This window comes from Pseudonaja textilis, chromosome 1, assembly GCF_049901715.1.
Source record: "Pseudonaja textilis isolate UNSWEBS1 chromosome 1, rPseTex1.2, whole genome shotgun sequence".
NCBI classification, from domain to species: Eukaryota; Metazoa; Chordata; class Lepidosauria; order Squamata; family Elapidae; genus Pseudonaja; species Pseudonaja textilis.
Genome location: NC_141990.1, coordinates 109,927,128 through 109,946,770, shown reverse-complemented (window position 1 = coordinate 109,946,770; position 19,643 = coordinate 109,927,128). Strand labels below are relative to the sequence as shown.

General features: G+C 39.7%; 1 protein-coding gene across 6 annotated transcripts in view; it reads left to right on the top strand.

Moving 5' to 3' along the window:
• Positions 1-19,643, top strand: part of ANKRD6 (ankyrin repeat domain 6) — a 101,927-nt gene that overhangs the window by 43,682 nt on the left and 38,602 nt on the right. For 4 of the 6 annotated variants that reach the window (XM_026726735.2, XM_026726732.2, XM_087914287.1 and 1 more), the window contains exon 2: positions 9,772-10,043. In XM_026726735.2, the coding sequence (XP_026582520.1) occupies positions 9,924-10,043 (120 nt within the window). In that variant the 5' untranslated portion in view covers positions 9,772-9,923. Of the gene's footprint in view, positions 1-9,192; positions 9,480-9,771; positions 10,044-19,643 lie in introns of those variants that run through there. The other 2 variants (XM_026726734.2, XM_087914273.1) reach the window with 2 other exon arrangements.

Sequence of the window (19,643 nt, the reverse complement as noted above, 5' to 3'; positions counted from 1 at the left end):
TATTTTAACCTTATCTGCAACCCAATAAGAACTTGAACCTTCAGTGTGCATGTGAGAAGAAAACTAGATACTAGGATAAAAGAACTACTCAATTTTCTTATGCTTTGATGGAAAAAGTTTACTTGAACACTTTTTAAAATCTTCAAAAATAATTTAATAATGAAGTCCTTCTTGCCAGGTATCATGGATTAGCATGCCTTTTTTGAAAATAAAATAACTTTCGAATTCATTTTTTCTTCTGTTATCATAAACATAAGCAATTCTAATTTGTAATTACAGATTATATGTGCATATGTAATACAGGTAGTCCTCGAGTTATGATCACAATTGAGCCCAAAATTTTGCTAAGCGAAACATTTGTTAAGTGAGTTTGCCCCATTTTACGACTTTTCTTGCCAGAAGTTGTGAAGTGAATGATTGCATTTGTTAAGTTAGTCACACAGTTGATAAGTGAATCTGGATTCCACATTGACTTTGCTTGTCAGAAGATCGCAAAAAGTGATCATATTATCCCAGGACATTGCAACTGTCATAAATGTGAATCAGTTGCCAAACATCGGAATTTGGATCATGAAACCATGGAGATACTGCAACAGTTGTAAGTGTGAAAAACTGTCATAACTCACATTTTTCAGTGCTCTTATAAATTTGAATGGTCACTAAACAAACTGTTGTAAATCGAGGACTACCTATATGTAATTCTCGTATATATTGGAATTTCATGTAAAAATGGAAGGCATTTATTTCTATCTTGACTCTCCCTGTAAGCAAAACATACATTTGATTATACTGTCATATAATCACATTAATATTATATGAATTTGGTTGTTTCTGAGTTTTTGTGTAGAACTCAAGGATTCAACTCATAGATTATATAATAATATTACATAATCTAATTGTAATATGAGTTAAAAAAACAAAAAGAATCATATCATTTATATAATCCTTTTAGCTGGCAATTTTCCTACAATTACTTGACAGTAAGCATAACTAAATGCAATGGAGAATATTTCTGTTTCACATGTGAAGTAATTAGTTTATTGAATGTTTATTTTTGAAGTGTGTAATCTTCATTAGGAGAAAGAATGTGGCTCGTCTACTTCTTCTATCTTCTAGACGCGAAGTAACCATTTTAATTGGATATTTGATTAATTCAAAATTAATTCCAATTAGTTGTAGTTTGTTGGTATGCAGTTAAAGTGTTATTTCTTATGTTGATAGCATGATACAGGTCTAATATTAATATTCCTCTTGTTAAAATATCTCATACCCTCTCTTTCAGAAGTCATCCCAAACTCAAAAAATGTCTTACTGTATTTATTTTCTACAACAATTATTGGTCAATTTTACTTACGTAACTGTTGCTAAAGCAGACATGTACATTTAATATTAATCCCACTTCTTTGCAATGGAAATTATGCAACAAAATGCCCAAGCCTTTTGTTGAGCCAAAGATGGCTTTATATTGGATATCAGCTCCAGAAAGCTTAGTAAGCATCTGCTGGTGCATGTTATTATCTATCAAAGCAGGAATTACAGGTCTCTAGTAAAGGCAGAAATGTGAACTTTCTGAGCTAACGAACACAAGGATCTTCTGATATTATCATGGGTGGGATGCTACTGGTTTGACCGAGTTCTATAGAACTGGTAGTTCTGAAGAGCAGCAGACACTGACCTTTTGATTGTCTTTTTGGCCCACCCACTCGCCCGCCCACCCACCCGCCCGCGCTCTTGGCTATCCTTTATTTCCTGCTTTTTCAACCTCAGCTGCTTTGTGTGGCACAGCTGAGGTTGAAAAAGCAGGAAAGAAGAGGATTTTCATATGCTGCGCACCCCTGCCCAGCGCTGCTCAGCTGTCCGGGTGGCACAGTTGGTGTTTTTTGCAATTGTTTTACACGCAAAACGCACTCTGACTGAACTGGTAGTAACATGAACTGGTAGTAACACCGGTTAAATCCCACTCCTGGATGTTATGTTGATCTTTTTTTTATTGTTTCTCTCCTTTCTTATGCTAAGCAGCCTGGGGAGAGGTTGGCAGGAATCCAAGAGAAATGGCTGACTTGTACCCTCATTTGCTCCATTATTTACCTCATGTCTAAGACAAAAATCACCCCAATAAGCATACATCCATATGTTAAGAAAAGAGAAAAATGGAAAGATATTTCCAAATATAAAGAGAGTTATTGTATTTAACTAGCATCAAGCAGATTTGTTTAGCAAAAGAACTAGACCATCCCACATATCCAAAATGAACAGTGGCATGTTTTGAGAAATTTATCGCAGCTCACCCAAAATGTAGGCAGTCATATGTCTTTATTAAAGTATCTAGCTTGGTGAGTTCATGAACACATCCCTACAAATACTTTGGCAACTGTTTGGAAGTGGATTGCCATTGCCTTCTGCTAGAATGCTTTTCCAACTGCCAAATTTAGTTTAATTGTGCAGAAATGGGACATCACAAGGCAGTCACTTTTTTAAACATTTGACAAACAGTATTAACCTTGAAATATGATCCAGAAGGATACCATGATTGATCACATTGAAAACCATTGAAAGATCAAGGAAGGCAGGATGGATGCATCGTCCCTTTCTAGTCCTACTAAAGGTTATCTACAAATGCAATCAATGCCACCTCTGTACTGTGATGACCCGGGGCGTGCTACAAAGGTAATACAGTCACATAAGTAAGAAGACTCCCTTTAATATCTCCAACTTTGCCCCCAATGTCCAGGTTACTTTCCAGGTTACCTGGAAAAAAAACTCCCACGAACAGACTTTAAGTGGAGGAAATTCAGCCAAAAACAAAGTACATACAAACTGTAAATAAAAATCCACACAAACCATGCTGCAGTAATTAACTTGACAGGGCAGGAGAAGGAATTGCAGACTTGAAAGCCCAGCAAAACACACACAGTTGGGAAGACACCAGGAACCCAGATAAGCCTTGACAATAACAGATAACTCACAGTTTGCTTCTAACAAGTTTCTGTGCACAACCTCCCTTTTTAAACACTGTATTCCCAGCTGCAGCTAATGAAGGGAATCGGGGCCCTTTCCACCCCTGTAAGCCACGCAACTCACATTGCCTTCTCCGTTCCTCCCTGTGCGCCCTGGGGGTGGGCCTGGATCTTCCTCTGAATTCCCTCTGCCTTGCTCTACCTCTCCCCTGCTCTGCCCAGCCGGCCTTTGCCCTTCCCCAGTTTCTTCCATAGCCAACGGAACCACACTCCCACTCCCTGTCAGCTGCTCAGCCTCCCCCTCAGAATCAGATTCTGACAGGGGCATGACAGTACTATATACCAGTCTGAATTCTGAGTGAAAAGAATCCAGATAATACATTTTCCCCAGGGCCCTCTGCAACTTCAATCCAACCATCTTTACACAAAATCTTATAAGCTCAGCTCATCTGAAAGTCATGCCGCACAATGTCAAGTGAATAATCAGCGTTGCTTTTCATGAAATGTTTTGTAAAATTTGGGCTGCATGTAAATATCTAATGTAGTAACTCTTTCTAAAAAAACCACATAATGTTAAAAGTTTATGATCTTATGGGGCAGCATTGCTAGCTGTTTAGAGCCACATGGAGCCCATTGGATACACCTGGTTTAGTTGTAAATGTCATTTTCTTTTGTTTATAATAACAAGCATTTTTTTTTACTGAAACGTTTCACAAATTGATTTGGGAAGCGTGCTTGATTTAAAATCTGTTTTGGAGATGAAGTAAATAATTTGGGCACACCAGTGTATCTGCTTTCAAAGGTACACCATTTAATTACCACATTGGCTAGATGAAGCTTCATAGCCCATCTAATTGGATAGGCATAATGTTCTTTTATTAAACATAATGTTCTTTCGTAAAAAAAAAAATGAAATCCTTGACATTGAAAAATTAATCAACAAATAGTTCTAAAATATATTAATTTTCTTTCAGCACTGGTTATATTCTACAAAGATTGATGCTTGCATATGGTAAAAACAGATACTGGTAAATTAAGAATATATTCTTGAAGATTTATGACCATGTTGAGAGCATGTTGCTGTCTATAGTGCCTTGTTGGTCTAGCATGCGATAATAATTCTTAACCAGCATTGAATGACTGGGAAACTTCAGCAGGTTGAGCCGGCTACATGAGGATGCTTGAGAATTGTGGCATAGTGTGTGGTATGAGCCCAACCATTGTGGTTTGCAAACCTCAGCTTATGTTTGCAAACTTAGTATATGTTGTGTAAAGTGAGGCAGCTGAGGCTTAGTCACTACGTCAGGGTTAAAGGCATTGTATCTTAGGTTTATATGTGAATATGCTTTTATTGGGAGATGCTATCACAGACCTTTGGGGGAAATGTTTCTAAAAGCAAAGCAATGTTTCGTAAAGCAAAAGACAGCTGAAATAAGATCATAAGCACACTCACGGTCTCACTTAGTGACTACTTGGCTTAATGATTGCTGGTCCCAGGTGTGGGTGCTAAATAAGAGCTATCTGAACATTTGTCATGAATGTGCTTTGACCAACTCGTGAGTGCTTGTAGCCTAATGATAAGGTGACCAACTTTTTTACAATGAAAAGGAGGACACAAATAAATTGAAGGGAAAAAAAAAGCTACTTGCACGCGGTGCACTCTTGCACGTGGCATACATTCTCAAAACAATTCTCCTGTATGGAGCGCATGTGTCTCATAATCGCATCTCGCCGCACCTTGACGAATCGTCATGTCAAATACAAATACGTCACATCACACACAATGAATCGGATCGGCATCGATCAAATAAGGAGATTTACGGATTAGTCTTCAAATATCAAAAAGGAGGACATGTAGGAGGACACTTTTTGCGAGAGGACAGAAGGTACAAAAGAAGGACTGTCCTCCCTAAAGGAGGACAATTGGTCCCCTTACTAATGAGTACATAAAAGACTGGTGTGTATACTTCCTGCTTGCCCCAGTGTGAGAGAACAGGCCAGCACCTGTTATGGAAGGGCAGGAACAGGTGATGTTGGTGCCCTCAACTTATCTCTATCCTGGTAGGAAAGCAACCTCCACCTGAGCTTTCTCGTTCTGCATCAAAGGACTATTTTCCTCCTTCTGCTGGCCCAAGCAAGGCAATCTAGTTTGCTTGCTGCCCTTCAGTCTGTTCTGCACAGATCCTTCTGATCAAGTTGGTTGATGGGTGCTCCGTTGAGCCTTCTCTTCCCAATCTCTGCCTTTGAGAGTTGCCTCCTCTTGGATCATGGCCTATTTTGCTTTTTCAAAACAGGTTCAAAAAGGAGCAGTGAAAGGCTTGCCATAGTTTTGCTTTTAATTGGAGAAGCCGATAGCAGCTCTGCTTGACAAGAGTTTTCCCTTTTAGTCCAGTTCTTTTTAACCGGTTCTTAAAAGACCAGAGAGCAGTTGTAAATCTCTTTACTTTCCTCAGACCAGGGTGAAAAGGGGAAAGAAAAGGGGAAATCCACCAGTTGAGGGCCAAATTAATAGCTGTCCAGACAGGAAAACCTGACCATCACTGTGACTTAAGTCACTAGCTCCCGAACCTTTTGGGCACCAGGGACTGATTCCGTGGAGGCAAGTTTTTCTGGGGACTGGAGGGGGCGTGGTTTTTGTGTGCTGCCTGCATCACGCAGATGGGGCTTTATTTGTTTGCACAGACTGGTTTCTGGCATGCCACGGCCTAGTACTGGTCCACCGACAGGGGGTTGGGGATCTGTGACTTAACTGGCAAAAAAGGAGTTGAAATCCAAACATTTTATTTCATTTACAGCTGGTTTATACACAGGAGACAGGAGAAGTTAAAAAGCTTTTCTGCCCCAAAGCATCCAGTTACATAAAATGTGGTCCATGGTATGCAGTCATTATTCAAAAGTACCGAAAACTGCCAGTTGCTTATTTATCTCTGAAGCAGGCTAACATTGTTTTCAGATATCTCTTTTTTTGGGGGGGGGGGTGGTGGTGGTATTATTCTTCAACTGTAGAGCAGCAGTGAATGAGTTATCCAGGACTATTTTTGGAATTCATTATTTAGAAGTGGATTTCAGCTTTCCCTCATTGCTAGGAGTCTGAAATTCTCATCTGTTTTGTTAGCTACGCATAAAGCCTCTTTAGAATGGAATATACTCCTTCGTGGTTGATGGACACATCTGCATAGTTCCCTTGGCAACAGTGCAAGAGTGGTTTATCACTGGCTTTTTCCAAGATGCTGATAGAAGACGACGAAGCTCAGAAAGCACCAAGAGGACTCCACAGTTTTCTGAGATGGTTTGCCAGCTCCCCAATCTAGCCCACAATTTTGGGATTTCCAGGTAGATTTCATTCAAATATTTACCAGATCCAACCCTGCTTGCTATTCTGAGATCAGGCAAAGTTGGCCCCAGCAGATCTAGTGTACAACTTGGTGGTCCTTCTGGATTAATGGTGGCCATTTGGGGAGCAGGTAGCAGATGTGGCTAGGGGGATTTTGCATAGATCCATCTTGTGTACCAGTTGTGCCTATTCCTGGACCAGTGGCCTTACTCACAGTTACTCATGCCTTGGTTAGTTCCTGACTGCATTATCTCAATGAGTTCTACATGGGGATATCCTTGGAGACTATCTGGAAGTTGCAACTATGCAAGAATGCAGTGGTGCACTCAGTTTTGACACCCCCATGGTTTGCCATATTTCACCCAAACATATATTGCTGCATGAGCTCTGTTGGTTTCAAGGTGCAGGTTATCACATTTGAAAGTCCTGTATGACATGGAACCAGTTTCTAGAGTCCATTTAAACTCACACATACTGCTTCAGTGATTCCATCCAGCTACCTCATTCTCTCTCATCCCGTTCTTCTTTTGCCCTCAACCTTTCCCAGCTTTAGGCTCTTCTCCAGTGAGTCCTTCCTTCTTATTAGGTGGCCAAAGTAGTTGATCTTCAGCATTTGGCCTTCTAAAGAGCAGTCAGGGTTGATCTCCTCCAGGAAGGCCTGGAGGAATGTTGTCCATGGGGTCTCAATGGGTCAGATATGACTTCGCAACTAACAATAACAACAAATTATGTTTCAATTAGAGGTGGGATGCTGCCGGTTCTGCCCAGTTCTATAGAGCCGATAGCTCTGAAGAGCAGCAGACACAGAACCGGTTCTGTGTTTGCTGATGTTTGGCCCACCGCCTGCCTGGGCTCTTATGTGTCCTTTATTTCATGCTTTTTCAACCTCAGCTGCTTTGCACAGCACAGCTGAGGTTGAAAAAGCAGGGAAAAAGAGGCTTTTCGAACACTTACACGCCTGCGTGCAACACTTTTCAGCTGCCTGGGCAGCACAGCATAAAGTTAATTCACATTCGCGCATGATGTATGTCGAGCGTGCGTGCGCAGTAAGCATGTGCACGCAAAATGTAATCACCAAACCAGCAGTAAAGCTGGTTGAATCCCACCCTTGGTTTCAATCATAAAAGCTGCCCAGAGTTAGGTTATATATAGTGAGTCTTTTAAATGAGAAAATGAATAAGTAAATATATGTAAATTTATAAGAGACTTAGTAAACAGGCAAGGAGAAATAACGACATGTGAGGTCATTTTGAATCCTGACTTCTGCAGCCACTTTTTCGTTTTGTTTCCCTTTTGATAATGATTGTGAAGCCCGGAAATTAATTATTCCATTTCTGGCATGTAATTGAAAAGACTTGATCTTGTGCATATGCTGCATGGTGGGTCTCTTTGCTTGGAAAGCCTTAACTCCTCTCTCTTTTTTTTTCATGTAATGTTGGCAGGGCACAGCCCTCATACCAGTTCCTTTTTGCCAGCTCCTGTAAATTTATCTGCTGGCTGCATTTTGGTTTTCCTTGGCATTCAGTTTCAGACAGCGAGTAGATGGCAGCCAAGAGATACAAAAAGAAAAAAAAAACCCTTTTGTTGCTGCCCTTTCGTTGACCAGTAATCACAAAGTTTTTGTTTTTGTTTTAAGTTCACCAGTTAAAGCTGTAATGGGAAATAGAAACCAGAGTTTTGATGTTTTGGATGAAGTTGATCAAGACAGGAAATTCATTTGAGAAAGTTACCAATCATGGCCCTTGGTATGCTGCAAGTTGTATAAGCAGCAGTGCGATAAGGAGCTGTTCTGGATGTGTGATAAAGGCACACTATGGTAAGAGCAAGATTTAGAGTGGTTCTGGATATGTGGATGTAGTTTTGGAATGTGTTAATAAGTAGTTTAGAATAAGTAGTTTGGAGTAGTTTTTCCTAGTTCGAACCCCCCAATTATCACTAGCAGAAAATTTGCAGATACAAACAGACATAAGCTGCCAACAGTAAGATGAAAAAAAAAACCTAGCATTTTTACTTTAAGAAAACTAGTCAGCTTAAGAGAGGAATGTCAGACAGTCTTTTTACTATTTTGCAGTGTAGACAAATGCAAATTTAAATATCCTCTTTATTTCTGGATGGGTTTCCTTGAAATTTCCTGGAAGAATGCTTGATTTTGGTCAACTTCACTTATTTTTATTTATTTACTTATTTTACTTATATCCTGCCTTTATTATTTTTGTAAATAATTCAAAGTGGCAAACACACACAATATCGCAAGCTTATAAGAAACTTATTCACCTGTGACAAAGCCTGTTTTGTGACTATTATTTTAATGTTCTCACTATAAAAGAAAAGTAATCCCAGAAAGTTTTAAGAGCTGTGTAATATGAGGGAAAAAATGTTGTTGTTTTTTTGGCTAGTTTTTGATAGCAAAACGCACTTTCCCCCTCTTTCAGTTTAAGAAGAGGAATATAAAAATGTGGTCTATCTACACTGAAGTGGTACAGAGTGTTCTCTCATTTTAATTTGGTGCATGAGCAATCTGGACATGAAATGTTCCACCAAAGAAGCTGGCAATTTTTGTTAATCGGAAAGGACACTTTTTGATTTGAGTTAAGAATGTGCTTTTCACATGCACAAATGGGTGGGAGAAGTAGTTTGGAGCATCAATAAAGGAGAATATTTGGAGCTCAGGGTTGAAATGAGAGATCCTTGTTGCTCCCTGAGCTTGCTTGTTTTCTTGAAGGCGTTTCATTACCCACACTAGGTATCATCAGCAGGACTAGCACTGGTGGTGTTACCTAGTTAGGGTTAGGTATTGAAACATCTGCAAGAAAACAAAGCAAGCTCAGAGAGCACCATAGTTTAGTTTTCTTATGTGAAGCATCTTCCAATTTTTTTTTTTTTTTGCTCTTTAAAGCTTTGCTCCTTGAAGGATTAAGTCTGACAGTTAGGAGACACACAGTGGGCTAAGCTGTTCAAGAGTGCAGTCCGAGTTGGATTTATGATATGCCTAAAACTCACAAAATTATAGCTGGAAGAAATGTGAACATGGGTGACTGGTTGATACACACCCACATCGGAGGTGGTATTTTGTGAAAGTGAGCGTCTCAGTAAAAGAAGGGGATTCAGCACTGCTATCTTGTAACAGAAAGGCTGTGAAGAGGTGTCAGTCTTGCAAATGGACCTCCTGAAGGACCTACAAAATAGAGGTGGGTTACCAAAAAGTGCCGGATCTGTGGTCTATATACACCCAGAGATTAGAATGTACTGTGTAATTCTTACTAAATGTGTGAATTGCTGATGGGTGGATCAAAAATATCTCTCCTCCCCAATCCCCATAGATTTGGCTGTGTTTGGTTTCTAGCTTCATAATCTTTGCAAATTACTTTGCCGCTCCTTTTCACATTTTTTTGGGGGGGGTGGGTAGGTGGGGAGGAATTGCTACTACTTTCTTTGGTTTACAAGATGTGCCTGACTGTGTATGTTGTTTCTCCTTTCCAGCTGCTCCGATCCACAGATGCAGAAGATGGCTTAGCAACAGACCAACCTTCTCCCATGCTGGGGTCCCTCTGTGCCCGGCAGTTGGACTGATGTGAATCTTTTGTTTTTTTGGATCGAAGAAGCTTGTTCCCAAAGCCATTCTTCCCTAATTCATGAGCCAGCAGGATGTGGTCGCCGTCCTTTCAGAACGCCTTCTCATAGCTGCGTACAAAGGGCAAGTGGATAATGTGGTGCAGCTTATCAACAAGGGTGCCAAGGTAGCCGTTACCAAGGTAACAAGAGAAAAAAAAAACTCTTTACAAATTCACTGAGATCTAACCTCACTCCCAAAGTATTTTTTCCCCTCTGTGATAAATGTCTTCTGGCTTTTGAAAGTGTAATTGTTCCAGAGACCGGTACGGATGAATATGTGTGTGTGTGTGTGTGTTTTTCCTTTTCATTCTGCAGTTGCATTTAGGTGTCAAATAATTTACCTTCTCTTCTGTTGTTTCCACCCACCCACTCCTCTGAAAGGGGAAGGAGCAAAAAGCTTCGGTTAATAATGTGCAGAGTTTTCCAAGCGGATTTTGCATTTGTGTTGGCAAGATTAATTGCTGTGAAGTGAGGGCTGGGGGCAAATTAAACCACAGTCCTTTGGGCTTCCTAAGATGGGGAAATGGAGATAAATACACTTTAGAAGGAGGAAGGCATTTGGGGGGGGGGACAAGCAAGTGCTATATTATGTATTCTGTATTTTCAAATGGCTGAGAACATGTTGAATGCTTCTAGTGTATTGTACATTGTGCTCCATTCTGCTAATTTCTCCAAGTGAATATTTTAAAGCAGCGAATTATACTTATAAAACCTCAAACTAGTCCACTGAGTGATCCCAAGCACCATCAAAATTTAGCTCTAGATAAGGTTTTTTGCAGCCATGAAGCTTAAAAATGGGGGAATGATATACAAAAAATAAAAAATAAAAAGCCCCCAACCTTTCTCTAGGGAGAAAGATTTGTTCCTCTGAGGTTGTTCAAAGAGACAGAACTGAGGAGCAGTGATTAGCTGACTCTATTCTGCCAGAATCCCATCCTGTAAACTGGGACAGATAGCTGTGATCAGACTTAATTGCCAGGTTTCTGTGCTTCCACTCCAGATACCACAATGATCAGGGAAAGATAGGAATGCAGAGTAGCACATAGTTTCTTCTGAGTTCTAACTCAGTTCTGAGTTATTTAGATCTGGGAACCACATTCTGACAACACTGACAGTCTTAATGCCTTAAAAAAGAGAGAGAAGAACTGATGGTATTTTCAGAAGGGCTCACCTATCTATAAATTTAAGAATAATTGGCTTCCACTATCTGCCAGTACAGATATTTTCCTCTGTCTTTTCTTGTGTTTCTTCTTCCTTCTTTTATTTACATATATGTATTCTGCTTCTTCTGATAATTTCTTGGGGCTGGTGCCTCACTGCTCCAATTTGTAGACATTCAAGTAGTAGGTATGTATCTAAAAAAGAAAAGCCAGAAGGCAAATAAAAATCTGTTTGTATTCCTCAGTATTATATAAATAAACTTACCAGTACGCAATGATTGACTGCAGCTCATTGTTAAGTGAACATGTTTAGCAGTATGTCTATGTTTACCTTGGAGTAAAGTACCACATTGAAATGTCATTATAAATGCAAGTTAAGGGAAGCCTGGCCCAGTTTAGGAAAATAAAATGAACTGTATGGTGGATCAAGAATCTTTTTTTGTATTTGATTCAGTTGAAATTTTAAAATCAACTTTTGAAACCTTCAGCTTCCTGGAATTGTTTGGAATAATGGCTGGAGGTTGTCACAGACCCTTTTGCATTTGTTGGTTTCATTGCAGTTAACTTGATACTTCAATAACAACCAATTACAGTAATTTTAAGATGTGCAGTGCATAATTAATACCCATATAAGAGTCAAGGTGCCAACTTACCCAGTCACTATAGTTGCAAAGCTGGAAAATAAAGGGCAGAACAGTTGGTTCCATCAATATTTAGCAGGGGATGCCAAGAATGGTAAAAATTGTTGTAGTCCTGTTTTAAAACAGGACGATCCTTTAGATGTTCTGCTTCATGTGCTAGTCAGCTCAGTACCTTGTCTTACAATCACAATTGGACTGGAATCTTGGTTGCAAAGCAGTTGCTTAGTGAGATGTCACACGAGTGCTTTGCTCAGTGACCACAATGCCAGCACACCTGATTGTGATTCTTTAGTGATTGTGTGGGTTGCTAAGCAGATGGAGTCCCAGGTAAGGAGATGCCTCATGGGGGGTGGGGTAACCCTAGGAGGCTCAGATCAGGAGCTGAAAATCCTCCCTGTCAAAATCCAAGCAGGGTTTTCAGCCCTTGAATTGAGAGATACTTGTGTGTGGCCTATGCCAAGGCCGCCCCAGCCCCCTAAGTTAGGAGTTCCCAACCTCCAGTCTGTCGATCGGTACCGGGCCTCAGCATGCTAGAAACCAGGCCATGCAAATAAGCCACCCCCCATCCATGGGATTCAGGCAGCATGCAAAACCGCACTCCCTCTGGTCCATGGAAAAACCTCTTCCCACAGAACCGGTCCCTAGTGCCCAAAAGATTGGGGGCCATTGCCCTAAGATACCCCATGCTCCTTCCCTTACCACACTGTCTATGTTCAGGAGCTGAAAATCTTCCATACTAAAATACTGTATAAAAAGGAGACTAGTAAATTATTTTATTTTATTTTATCGGTGATGTGAATGGCAGTTGTTTTGCAACAAGCTGTTTGGTTATTTATTTTTTTGCTGAATCTGGAAATGTTTTGTTTCTGTGGGAGTGAATTCAATTTGCATGGAGTTCTTTGCTTACTTTCCTTTAAAAAAAAATATTCTAGAAAAAAGATTTATTTGACATACATTTAAAACAGACAAATCTATCTATCTGTCTGTCTGTCTGTCTGTCTGTCTGTCTGTCTATCTATATGTTGTTTTCTTAAGTTTTCGCGGGTACTTACATGTATGGCATTCAGCTTTGTTCGGGTATTTTCCCACATCATTATAGTTGAGCTTTGAAAGTTGCCAAAACGTTGCTACAACTTTAAAAGCACAACTATAATGACATGGAAAATACCCGAAAAAAGCTGAATACCATACATGTAAGTACCTGCGAAAACTTAAGAAAACAAATATCAGACCTCTACGGGGAGGAAATAAACAGCCAGACCAAAACCTATGAGAAGCTGGAAGTTAAAAGAGCAGGAATACTATGTGACCTCAAATTCCTACACAGCTGCAGAGACAACAATGCAACACCAACCTGCTTCAAACTAACATTTCATCACAGCACAGCAGCTACTAAACGTATCCTGAAAAGAACTGAAATGGCTCTACTCAGAAACGAGCTCCACAGAAAGAGATTCCAATTGGATCAGTTTAACAAAGATTTGCTCACACTACACCTGGAATTGAGCAGCAAAATCCACCCTCTACTTTGGGACAAGATAAAACAACTTACAACATGGAGAGCTGAAACTGAAACCACTTACAAAAATGACAAACTCTTGAAGAAGCTAAAGAAATTAGAATATGACAAGAAAGCCCCCAATAACTCACAACAACACCTGAAACAATTAGTATATAACGTTTCCAACAGAGAACTCACCAAAACAGAAACAGATGTCCAAACCAAAGGATTCAATTACGCTATAGCACCCCAAAAAATCCCCACAGAATCCATCATATGTGCAGTAGAATCCAGCCTAACTAAATTAAATACAGATGAAGCTGATAGAATAAGACACCAAGTTACTAACATCCTATGCACAAGCAAACCACCCAAAAGCAATTTGCACAAAGAGGAACTAAAAGCCCTGCAAGCCCTAAAAAACAACAGCAGCATAATCATACTTCCAGCAGATAAAGGTAATGCCACAGTAGTAATGGATAGAAAAGACTACGAAACAAAATTGACAGACCTACGAAACAAAATTGACAGACTCCACATACAAACCCATAAACACGGACCCAACCACATATCTGGAAAAAATAACCAAGAAGAAAATTATAACCAGCCACATGAGCAAAGAGATCCAACAGACGATCATCCCAAGAGAAAAATCTTCCAGATGCCCCAAATTATACGGCCTCTGAAAAATACACAAAGAAGGCATACCTCTCAGACCCATAGTCAGCTCCAGAGAAGCACCACTACAAAACCTAGCTAAACACTACAGCAAAGCAGCTACAGCCCCATGCTGAAGCAGCAGCTTCACATGTACAAAACTCACACCACTTCTTGGAAATGATCAAAGATCTACACGGGGAACAAGAAGATCTGCTTGTAAGTTTCGACGTGGTTTCACAATTCACTCAAGTCCTGATAAAAGAAACTCTTGAAATCATCAAAAATAAATACCAACCAGCTAAACACCTCATGGAACTAGCAGAACACTGCTTAACCAACACATATTTCATATACAAAGGACAAAGATACAAGCAAATTGAAGGAGCCCCTATGGGATCACCACTATCACCCATCATTGCAAACCTGTTCATGGAAGAATTTGAATCCAGAGCCCTAGCTAATGCCACCCACAAACCCAAACTATGGTTAAGATACATCGATGACACATTTGTGATTTGGCCCCATGGAAAAGAAAACCTAAACAATTTCCTAACACACCTAAACAGCACACACCCCAAAATCAAGTTCACCATGGAAACGGAAACAAACAAACAACTACCATTCCTAGATGTACTAATCTACAAAAAAACAGATGGCACACTAGGACACACCATATACCAGAAGAAAACACGCACCAACCGCTACCTCAACGCCCAATCCCACCACCACCCAGCACAGATAAACTCCGTGGCCAAAACACTAATCGCCAGAACCAAACGCCTGGCAGACAAGACACACATAAAGACTGAACTATGCACCCTGACTAAAGTACTGACAGCTAACGGCTTCCACAAAAGCAAAATCACCGGCTTGATCCACAAAAACACACTGAGACATAATGGAGATCTAGAAGATGAACAGACCTATGGAACAGCTGTCCTGCCCTACATAAGAGGTACTACAGACAAAATCAGTAAGATACTACACAGGCATCACATCAAGACTGCCTTCAAAACAGACAGAAAAATAGCAGCCATCCTAAGAAACCCCAAGATAAAATTGACCTGGAAAACCAAGGAATATATGAAGTCCCTTGTGCATCATGCCCTGCCACATACATTGGACAGACCAATAGAAGAATAAGTACCCACCTAGATGAACACAAAAATGCAGTAAAAAAGCTGGAACACACTTCCTCACTTGTCTAACACATGAAAACAACAAGTCATAGCATTGACTTCAATGGCACCAAAACCCTAGCGACTATAGAAAATCCCAGCCACAGAATTATCAGAGAAGCCATAGAGATTGAAAAAAGACCTGAACGCATGCATAGAAGAGATGATTCCACCAGACTGTCAATTATTTGGAAGCCTGCACTCATAAACAAAAAAATCTCCACATCACAAGCCAGGCAAACACCTGGGCACAAACAGATCCCCCCTGATACCTCCAGCTCAAACACACTCCAACCAGGCACCCAGATAAAACCTAGCTTCCTAATAAATGATAGCCGTCCATTTACTCGGAGCCAAGCTGCACTAAAAGCCTCCAATACAGGAACACAATGTTGCCAGCCAATCAAGACAAAGAAAGCCACAAAGCAGACAGAAGATATTAGAAACACCAATCAAGCAGAACACAGCAAACTCCAAGACCAATAAACACAGACCAAGACTCCCAACCAATCAGGATGAAGAAAAAACCATTCTGGCACAGCAGTAGGCTAGCCCAAAATTTAAAACTGAAACAGCTGTCGAAGCCTGACTCACAGACAAACACAATACAGAAGCCTGATGATGGCAGATGAGATTCTGCCGAAACGTTGCTACAACTTTGAAAGCACAACTATAATGACGTGGGAAAATACCCTAACAAAGCTGAATACCATACATACATAAACACACATACACACACACACACACACACACACACACACATATACATTTTACAGCATATATTGACCAATTGTTAAAAAATTTTTCTTTATCTTTGACGTGATCTGCCTTGTTACAATAACTTCTTCGTTCTTTTAATGTTTTAATTTCTCTATATAGTTTATGATTAAATGCATGTCTTCTGTCATTTCCATAACTTATCCAAATATCAAATATTACCTTTTCTTTAACCACTCATACCAATGTTCCATATTTCATAATAGTCACTATCTTGTTTACTTTTTAACAATTTGGTTAGGCTATCCATCTCAGCGCATTCATGTATTTTTTTAATTACCATATCGTCTGAAGGAATGGAAGACAGTTTCCAGTTTTGTGCGTAGGTTATTCTGGCCGCAGTTATGATATGCAAAATTGAATATTGATATTTTTTCTCCATGTTTTAATCTATTATACTTAGCAGAAAGGTTTTGGATTAAGTTTTGAATTTTGTTATATTTAAAATCCAAATTCTAATATTTTTCCAAAATTTCTGAGCACATGGGCAAGTCCACCACATGTGAAAATATGTTCCTTGTGTGTAGTTACATTTCCAACAATTGGGTGGTAGGTTGGGGAACATCTTAGCCAGTCTCACAGGAGGTAGGTGCCAGCGATGAACCATTTTATATAAGTTTTCTTTATACGAGACTGACATGGTTAATTTGTAATTTGTTTGCCAAATGTGTTTCCACTTATCTAATTCAATACTATGATCCATGTTTTTAGCCCAAATTATCATAGATTCTGTGACTGTTTCTTCTTTTAATTTGTAGTCCGAAAGATATTTTACTAATTGTTTCCTTTTCCTCTCCTAGCCATATTTTATCTAATTCTTGTGAGGTCATATTAAAGCCAAATTGTTCTCTATCTTTTTTATAATGGGTTTGTATTTGTGCAAAGGGCCACCATGCTATCTCCTTTCCTTGAATTTGTATTTGGTTCCTATTTTTCAGCTCTCCAGTATCATATAATAAATCTTTATACCTGACAATATTTTCATATTCCAGTACATTTGGATATGTGACTGCTTCCAATGTAGATAGCCACAATGGAACCTTTGGGTAGTGGTTTTTTTAAAATCTTTCTCCAGATATTGAACAACACATTTCTTACATGGTGCCTTTGGAAATATGAATGTTGTTTGGATTTTCCATCCCACATGAAGGCGTGTTAGCAAGTTGGAGATCAAAACCTTCTAATACTAATATCCTTCTATTTTCTAATTTAACCCAATCCTTAAGCCAGTTTACTATAGCAGCATCATAATATAATTCAAAAACTGGAAGGCCAAATCCTCCTTTTTTCTTGGCATCCTGTAATAATTTATATTTCTGGTTTTTTTCCTCTGCCATATAAATTTAGATATACATTTGTTTAATTCTACAAAAAAATATTTTCCAACTTGACTGGCACTGTCTGAAACAAGAACAACAATTTTGGCAAAATATTCATTTTTACTATCGAAATACGTCCCAATAGTGATAACTGCAATTTGCTTACTTTCCATGAGAGCAGCCAAATGGCCTTTTATAAATAGGGTGATTCCAGAAGCAAGGGAGATATTCCATGCGATTAATATAAATAAAAACAACATAACATTTTATTTGGTACTTTTTATTAAGTATTGGAATAAAGTGTCTTTAACTCAAGATATATCAGATACATTTCTAATAGAATTTCATTAGACTTTTTCATCCTTTAAATGGCAAACTTCTGCTCTTTTAACTGGTTTTTTTTAAAACTGGCCTAGGAAAGGACATAAGAATTGGCCTGCTGGATCAGATCAAGGTCCATTTTAATCCAGCATTTTGTTTCTTACATTCAGTTCCTTCTAGAGTGCTCCTAAGCAGGAGATGGAGACATCTTTTCCTGCCTGATGTTCTCTTGCAACTCCACCCCCAAATCGCTCAGTGAATTTCCACGGCTGAGAGCAGTCTTGAACCTGGATCTCCCCAGACCTAACACAACACCATAACCACCACAACACCAACAAGTCTTTGGCCATCCCTGTATCTTTGCAGTAATGAGTTCCCCAAGTTAGTTATGTGCTGAGTGAAGAAGTACAGTAGTCCTTGACTTACAGGCATTCATTTAGTGGCCGTTGAGAGTTTAAAAGGCAATAAAAATGTGGCTTACAACTGGTCCTCACATTTATAACCATTATAGCATCCCCACAGTCACTTAATCAAAATTCAGATGCTTGGCAACGGGCATGAATTTATGGTGGTTGCAGTGTACTGGGGTCATGTGATCATTAGTTACAACCTTCCTGGCTGACTTCCAACAAGCCAAGTCAATCCGGGAAGGCAGATTTGCTGCTGTCTCCATGCTATGCATGACTTTATATAATTCAATTATTTTCCTTTTGTTATCAACGTTTTTTTTTCTAACCTGAGGGTCCCACCTAATCTAAGCTTCCTTCTAAGGACAGTGTTTGAGCCCCCTGCCCTCAAAAGTACATCTAGTTCTTCCCTACCATGAAAGCCTCTGTCTATTAGTGCAGATGGCTAAACCAACCTCCCCCCCCCCCCCAAAAGATTAAATCTTCTTTGTAAGACATTGACTTTAAACAGAAGAGTCTGGGAAGTGAATGTACAATATGTGTCTGTACAAGAGGGGCGCAATGCCAGATGTCCTGCTGCCAAGCTGGTAGAAAAAGAAAAGAAAACAAAAAGACTTTATAACCTCTAACCTCTGTTGGAAGAAATCTGTCAGCACTGGTGACAGAATGATATCCTTTGCCACAACAGAGGCAAGGAGAAAACTAAGAAAGGTCAGGTTACATTCTCCTAGTGTAAAATGTCTGAGGAGACCTGCAAGGAATTGCTGGGAAACAGCTGGTATCGGCACCTTCTACTTGAGATCCTCTTCTCACACCTGAGAGCTTCACTTGGTTGTAATACCACGCTTTTGTATACAGTACAAGAATTTTGTATTATGTGAACAAGCCTTGGACGCCCGACTGAAGTTTGTATTCAAGGAGCAATTGGAAATGTTCACATCTCTTCATAACAAATTTCAGTTGATTATAATGTCCAAATTTTGCATAAACTTAAATAGCTTGTTTTCCCAAAGTGTGGGAAAGACTAACCATAGCTAAGAGTTTAAAGCAATTGAAAGCTGAGGGCACAAGGCTTCCCCCATGGAATGATATCACATATTTTTTTTACCTGACAGTCCTACAGATTGGTAGTCTGGGACTCTCATATTTTCCAAAGTTGAAGTCATACAACAGGAAGGTACCAAACTTGGAGAAGGCTAGTTTAGTGTTATGACCAGACAGGTTGATCTGTGAATCTACCTGATTATCACTTAACATGATTTTTTTTTGGCAAATCTTCCAAACTTTATTGCCTTTGGAGTAGGTGATACATAGAAGTTGCCATCCTATAGCACACTTTCATAGAAGTCCAATTATACTTAGTGGACATTCTGAACAAATACAGGTAGTCCTTGACTTATGACCATTCATTCACTGACTTCAAAATTAGGACATTGATGAACAAAGGGAGTTACAACTGGTATCCAAAAGTAGGGTTGTTGCAGTGCCCTGTGGTCATGATAGAAATTAGGCTGCTTGGTAGTGTGTCCACTCTTATTACTGTGGGGGTTCTGCAACTCCCCCCCCAACCCATCTCTAATTCTCTGTAGGCTGCTCTGAACAGTGGCACTTGGCCACAGTGCTGTGAGTCTGAAGTAGAGGCCTGGGGCCTTCAGCAGTCTCAATCAAGGCCTTAGGCCTTGACTTTAGTCCCAGTGCTTCTGCCATTGAGAAATGCCACCCATCTGCCCCCGATGCCACCCATACAGCAATACTCTGTAGCAGTGCTGAGACTGG